Source organism: Nicotiana tomentosiformis, chromosome 2 (genome assembly GCF_000390325.3).
Source record: "Nicotiana tomentosiformis chromosome 2, ASM39032v3, whole genome shotgun sequence".
Taxonomy (NCBI): Eukaryota; Viridiplantae; Streptophyta; class Magnoliopsida; order Solanales; family Solanaceae; genus Nicotiana; species Nicotiana tomentosiformis.
This window is the reverse complement of record NC_090813.1, coordinates 193,048,552-193,055,075: the sequence shown is the minus strand read 5'-3', so window position 1 is coordinate 193,055,075 and position 6,524 is coordinate 193,048,552. Positions and strand designations below refer to the sequence as shown.

Sequence of the window (6,524 nt, the reverse complement as noted above, 5' to 3'; positions counted from 1 at the left end):
TTACAACGAAGTTATATATGAACTTACAAATATTAGTATGATAATTTGTAATTGGCTACTAAGAGGCCTAATTCAAACAGAACCCTTCCTAGAAGGTGGCTGCGTAGATTAGGTGCTCTTCAAAAGAATTATATTTGTATGTGAAATTTGAAAGTTCTATTAATAAAATAAAAGGCTCTAGGCGTTGAATTTTTTTTATGAATTGTCTTATACTCTTGCTTAGTTACTTAATGGCTTGAAATTATATTAAATAAATTATAGCTCTATTATAAATTTATAATTACTAGAATATTTCATTACAAGTCTTTTGTTTTAATATTTTATAATTCTTTACTTAGTTTTCTAATTTCCGTTTAATTTTTAAGTTTATTAAATAAGTCAAAAAAACTAGTTGTTGCAAACTTTAAAAACTTAGTCATTGTCAAAAGAATAGTCGTTGCCAAACTCAATGCTTAAATAATATTTGTTTTAAAACGGTACTTAAGGCCCGCGAACCCGTCCCGTCCCGTCCCGTCCCATCCCGTTTGTTAGCAGGACGGGATGGGCCTACCGTTTCGTCCCGTCCCGCCACCGTCCCGTCCCGTTAATTTTGTCCCATCCCGTTAGACAGCCATATCAAATACTACGATTGTTGCAATATTTTTGGTCTCAATTATTTTTCTTGACGCAAATTTATTGTCGTACAAATACATATAAAAACGGATACCCCAGTCAACTACATTTATAAATACACATAAAAGAAGAATATGTTGAAGTTTAATTCTGGCGTAAAATAATATAACTACCATATTATACTCCATATATAAAAGTTCCATATAACCTTTTGTCACGTAGAAAATTACATTAACGGTTCTCATTGTCTCCGTCAACATCGCTATTCAAATTTACATAATTATTATCAATGAATTACCACATTAAAATTTGCAATATCATCTTTTCTTTTTATTACCACTCATATCCTAGAATATACCATAGCGCCAAAACCACTACTTACTTTCCTTATTTCTATTCTACTGCCTCCCCCTATACCAGGTGATGCAACATCATCCTTTTTTCCTGCTCTAATAAGGTTCCTCCTTGCTTTCAAACTCATGCCAAGTGATATTTTCATTGTACAGACATTGGGGATTTGTATTTTGTAGTATTGAGCAATTTGAACGATAAAGTTTTGGCTAATTTACGTATATAGAATTCTACTTTAGCTTTCCTTGCCACACCTTCTTGTACTCGATTCTGTATGCTATTTTTCCTTAACCATTTGTTTAGTGATATTATTTTATGGCAAAGAGTCTTCTCTTTCACTTTTTTCTCTCTTTCTTGAACTCGTCGCTCTCCTTTTTCTTTTCCACTGGTGGCAGGCAAGACTATATCAATGATAAGTTCATTGGGGAATGATGACTTAGGTGTACGAAACATTTCGCGTTCATGCACGTCCGAGGAAGGGATATAGGCAGCCTACCCTGACGAGGACCTACTAACCATACATAAACTTCTTATAGATTCACTATTCTTCTCTTGGTGACTTGAATGTAACCAAACAAGGGCCAACACAAATATACGCTTAACAGGGGAAGATAACAATTAGAAAAACAAACACAGAAAAGAAATAAGTCATCCAACTTGTTATACCTGATTGCCCCGAAAGTTTCATCGTTATACATGTTGAGACCACAAAAAGATTCATTATTCAAACAGCAAAAGTGATGCAGTTGGTCCGGACAGGTTAAGATTCTGACTTCTGTTCTCGAACAAAAGGATGCACAAAGCTATAATCTATTGTCACTTTCTGAATCTTCAAAAGAACCGATAAATAGATCCCGGAAATATGTTTAAACCTAAATATAGAAACTTTTGAATGATGGCGTAACACAACGAGGGAAATAGAAATCTTACATTGCTTTCAACTCTTGCAGACTAGCCAGTTTGAGTGAACACTTTGGGGTGTCGATGAACTTATTTTACTTTTCAAAGTTAAATATTGGAAAATAACCAGTTCTCAACATAAGAAGCATGAGATATCTGGTTAAAAGCGGAAGGAAAATCCTCTGTGTGCTCATAAAGTCAACCCCTTTAAACAAGACTTTTAGGACCCACGCAAAAGCGGATAATAGAAATGTAGCATAAAAGGCAAACCACTAATACTCAGAATAAAAGGTAAACCACATTCCAGCAGCAAAAGAGACGAGATGTTCTTGAAAATCAGCTATGTTATGTCTGACATGCTTATAAAATTGTTTTTCTTTTTTAAAAGAGGAGAGAGATCAGACCAAGCAGGAAAAAGAGGGCATTCATGCAATATTTGCCACAACATTCAAGTTGTCAGTCAACTGACATTCATTTGACAAGAGGACAAGACAACTCAGCGGATTTGTATCGAAACTATCCATCTGTTGAAACTTTAGGGAATTCAACTACTACCCTAAGTTTGGACAAGAGCTGCTTTTATCGTAGCTCATAATTTCGAGAAGGTAACAAGCGTTTGGACAAGAGCTGCTTTTACCCTGCCCCTCCTTTTTGCCTATCATGAGGGGTTGGGCATGGTTCTATTGGTGCATTCTTGAGCAGTCACTCTCTCATTTTTTGACATATAGCTTCTTTTGATAAAGGAAACCTCTACTTGCTTCTCATATTACTAGAATCCACAACAAAAGCATACAAGAATCACCTAAAAGCAATAGCTAAAGCAATAAAAATCTTAGTCTAGTTCAATCTTTCCCTTGGCCTTTTCATTTTGAACTAATTGCTTTCATATGAACATTATAAAGATAAACCCTTGAGGATTCACCTTTGAGAATCTCATATCCTATGAAACAGAAATTGGGAGCCCATCTAGCTTCAACAAAGTTTCCTCGACAAATCCACACCTTTCAGAATCCTTCTCTAGGGTATTCAAATCCTTTTCCTTGGGGCCAAATTTATGTACAATTACAATATACATATTGAACAATGTCATCTGTTTTCCAAGAAAAGAAAAGTTGAAAAGCAAAAATCTGAAATCCAACGTTTGCAACTACTAACCTTTTTCTTGAAAATTAGCAGATAATTCATGGTAGCCAAAGAATAGTTGCTACAATTGACTCTGCATGAGACTGGGTAATGTTATCTTCCCAGAATTGTTTTCATCAAGCTTGTTGAACTGATTGCATATCTGCATTACATCTTTCTCCCTGATCTTTCCCATCTCCTTGAGCTTGTAGATGACATATTCCGATTTCCTGTAATGCATTGCAAAAGAAGAGGCTTTTAATCCCTCCATGCCAATTATGTCTTTCATATGTTTCAACAATTCAAACTCAAATTCAAATTCATTTAAGAATTTAGGTTATTCAAGAAAGTGCTTTTTACTATCAAAATAACTTCTTAATGTCTAATTTAATGCTTCTATCTACGATACTGATAAAACATGTAAGTCAAATCGACTTGTTATTTTCATGACAAACAGAACTGTCATAAAATAAGACAAAGATATTTATGTTATAAAAGTTATATGGAACTCAAGGGTGTGGTTTAGGGGTCAATGAGGTGAGTGAAAACCTTGGAGACTGAGGTTCAAAGTCAACATAGGCCATAAAAGCTAAGTGATTTTTTCGCATTTGCCTAAGTCTTGGTGGACAGAGTTACCGGATACTTGTATGGTGAGAGGTAGCAGGTACCGTTGGAATAGTTAAGGTGCACGCAACTAGTTCCCCCACAAGCCATGAAGTTGATGGTGGGAAATTTGAGTTCAGAGAAGGACTAATCATTCCACGATGGCCAAGAACGGCACTATATTCTCATGGAGAAAAAGCCATTGGTTTACCTTGATTATCTGATTTGTGATCTTCAGGTCTTAGCTTATAGCATATAAAATGGATTTTTGTTAACATGTATCCTTCTGTTGCAATACTACTTTATTGTATGAGTCATGATGGTTAGTTTAGTGACATGATGATGAGGCACAATAATATTGTCAAAATGTCTAACATAATGGCTCATAGTCAGCAAAGAATCTCGGAAGAAGCAAGTAATACTGATATTTGCTCCCTTACAACAGAAGTTAACTCAAGACGAACCCAATGGTGAGTGCTAATGCTATGCTGCCCTTCCCTTACATGGTATATTAAGGATCAAAATAGTCCGACCCTCAGATATTAAGGACCATTTTGATCATTGTGTCCACCTGAAAGATACAAATACATGAGTGAATTGTGTAATTGAATGTTAGTTCCTAACCAAGAGGAGATATCATTGGCTTATTGATTTTGGCTATTGATGAACAGACCATATCAAGAGACATTCCAAACACTATATAAAGGGGTGTGGGTCCGTCTCTCCACTCTAACTAAGTTTGTAGTATCGCATCATATTAGACAAACATTAAGAGATGAGGAGAGTAAAGATTGAGACTCATATTTTCACATAAATTGTTAACTCTGGAATCCTACCTATATCCTTGCAGGAGGAACACAAATGTCAATAATGAGTTAATGAAAAAGGTGACAAAATTTATGGCAGACTACTGTTAAGGCGGCACTGTGCTGTGAAATACGGTTTGGAAGAAAGAAAGAAAGAAAGAAAGAAAGAAAGAAGGAAAGAAAGCTTTACCGAATGAAACCATTATTGTTAATGTCAGCGGCAAGCAGATCTTCAATGGTGATTTCGCGCTGCAATACCCAGTTGGCAATCCTCCTGTGCCTCTTATCAATCCTGGCCTCTGCCAAATACAAGAAAGCACGTGCAACCGCGAGGGTGGAGAATAAAAGCCAAATTGACGCGAACAACCTTCCCGGCAGGGTCTTGAATGCCCTATCACCATATCCAACAGTGGTAACAGACATCACTGACAAGTAAACTGAATCGATCCAATCCAAATGTTCCTGGAAATACAACACCATTGACCCCAAACCAATGCATAAAAGAACAACTCCCAGAGCCAAACCCACCTTCAATCTGATTCTCATTCTGCCTTTGGCTACGTCGACGATATAGGCAGATAGTCCGCCACCACGCCCATGCCCGTGATCGAATTGCCGTTGCCCTTGTTCTTTAATGCCGGCCAGTAGCAAGTTCTCCTGCAAGTCAAGTACGTAATTGACAACCCCACTCAGCAAAATGTCAATGAACCCAAAACCAACAAGCACAAATATACAAGCAAAGACTTTGGTCAAAGGAGTAATCGGAGCAATGTCGCCGTAGCCAATGGTACACATAGTGACGATGCAAAAGTAAAGGGCGTCAACAACCGGGTGAGTCTCAACTCCAGAGAAGTGGTCACGGTTGAAGGAATAAACGACGACACCAAGAGAGAGGTAAATTATAAGTAGAAAAGCGGCCTGTCTGACGAGAGAAGTAGGGCCAAATTGGTGGACAGATTTAGTGGGTGATTTAAAGAGGTCCTCCATAGAGACCATAGCCGGAGCAGTTCTGGATCGGCGCATTTTCTTATTGGAAGGCAATAAGCTGTAGGCAGCTGAAGTAGAAGGCCAGGAAACCGGAGCGAAAAAGTCATCATCGGAATCGGAGGATGACGACGAAGCTTCCATGTCCCCAAAATTGGTCAGGGTCTCGATGTTGCTGTACAGGGGAGGATTAGATGGTTAGCTTTTTGGGAGAGAGTCACAGTTGTACTGATTCAGCAGCTTTTTGGAAGAGAGTCACAGCTATATATCCATTATCTTGTCTATAAATCGCATTATAAATTTAACTGTATCATTTTATGGGTAAATAATTTGACGCCCATAGTAGAGCATAGACAATTGTGTAATTGCTATGATACATTCATCCGTTACTAATAAATTTTGATTCCTTCCTTAGCAAAAGAAAGATCAAGTATGGCATCTAATAATATCAACAATGTTGGAGCACACGATGAATGGGAAGAAGTATTCCATCATGATGATTCAATCAGCGAGACCCGCAACGAGGAGGATGAAACGATCCTAGTTCGCAAAGGTCAGTATCCTCGGCATGTGCGGGGTCCAACTCCTGATGATGCGGAGGATGAGCATACTGTTGAAACAGTCAAAATCTTGAGAGAACAACAAAAAGTGATTATGGACCACCTCTCAAGGCAAGATCGGCTCCTTCCAATAATGCTAATAGAAAGGCTCGGGTTCCTCCCAGTGTTCCCACAAATCAAACGGCGCAAAGAACTGATAACAATACTCTAAAGGGATGAGGTCAGTTTCGACGAGGCCGGAGGGACCGGTAGTGGATCTCGGAACAACAACTTAAATGACCCTTTCAAAAATCGAGCTCATGATATTTGTAAGAGAAATGAATGAAAGAATGGATCAGAAAACAAAGGAGTTTCATGCTCGAATGAATCAGATCCCGGGCATGCCGCCGGTGTTAAAGGGTCGGAATTCAAAAAAGTATACGCAGTTGCCGTTTAAACCAAGTGCGGCACCAGAGTTGATCCCAAAGAGGTTTAAGATGCTAGCTATAACAAAGTATGATAGGACTTCAGATCCACATGAGCACATCACGACCTACACTACGGCAGTAACGGGAAATGACCTGGCCCAGCATGAGATCGAATCAGT

General features: G+C 38.2%; 1 protein-coding gene across 2 annotated transcripts; it reads right to left on the bottom strand.

Moving 5' to 3' along the window:
* Nucleotides 1–1,678: 1,678 nt before the first annotated feature.
* Nucleotides 1,679–5,619, bottom strand: LOC104089777 (two-pore potassium channel 5). Of its 2 annotated transcripts, XM_070196501.1 has the most exons (3): nucleotides 4,585–5,619; nucleotides 3,019–3,215; nucleotides 1,679–1,731 (listed from the first exon to the last, which is right to left on the bottom strand). In XM_070196501.1, exons 1-2 carry the CDS (start codon nucleotides 5,520–5,522, stop codon nucleotides 3,068–3,070), a joined length of 1,086 nt encoding a protein of 361 aa, XP_070052602.1. In that variant the 5' UTR covers nucleotides 5,523–5,619; the 3' UTR covers nucleotides 1,679–1,731; nucleotides 3,019–3,067. The 2 variants fall into 2 exon arrangements, with proteins under 2 accessions (XP_070052602.1, XP_009593038.1); XM_009594743.4 differs by lacking the exon at nucleotides 1,679–1,731 and having other exon boundaries at nucleotides 2,696–3,215.
* Between the last annotated feature and the right edge of the window lie 905 nt (nucleotides 5,620–6,524).

Bases quoted from the DNA above. Each gene is read 5' to 3' on its own strand.
- LOC104089777 (XM_070196501.1), bottom strand. From the start codon at position 5,522: ATGGAAGCTTCGTCGTCATCCTCCGATTCCGATGATGACTTTTTCGCT. The intron at 3,216-4,584 runs GTAAAGCTTTCT...AATGCATTACAG, and splicing joins AACAATAATGGTTTCATTCG to GAAATCGGAATATGTCATCT.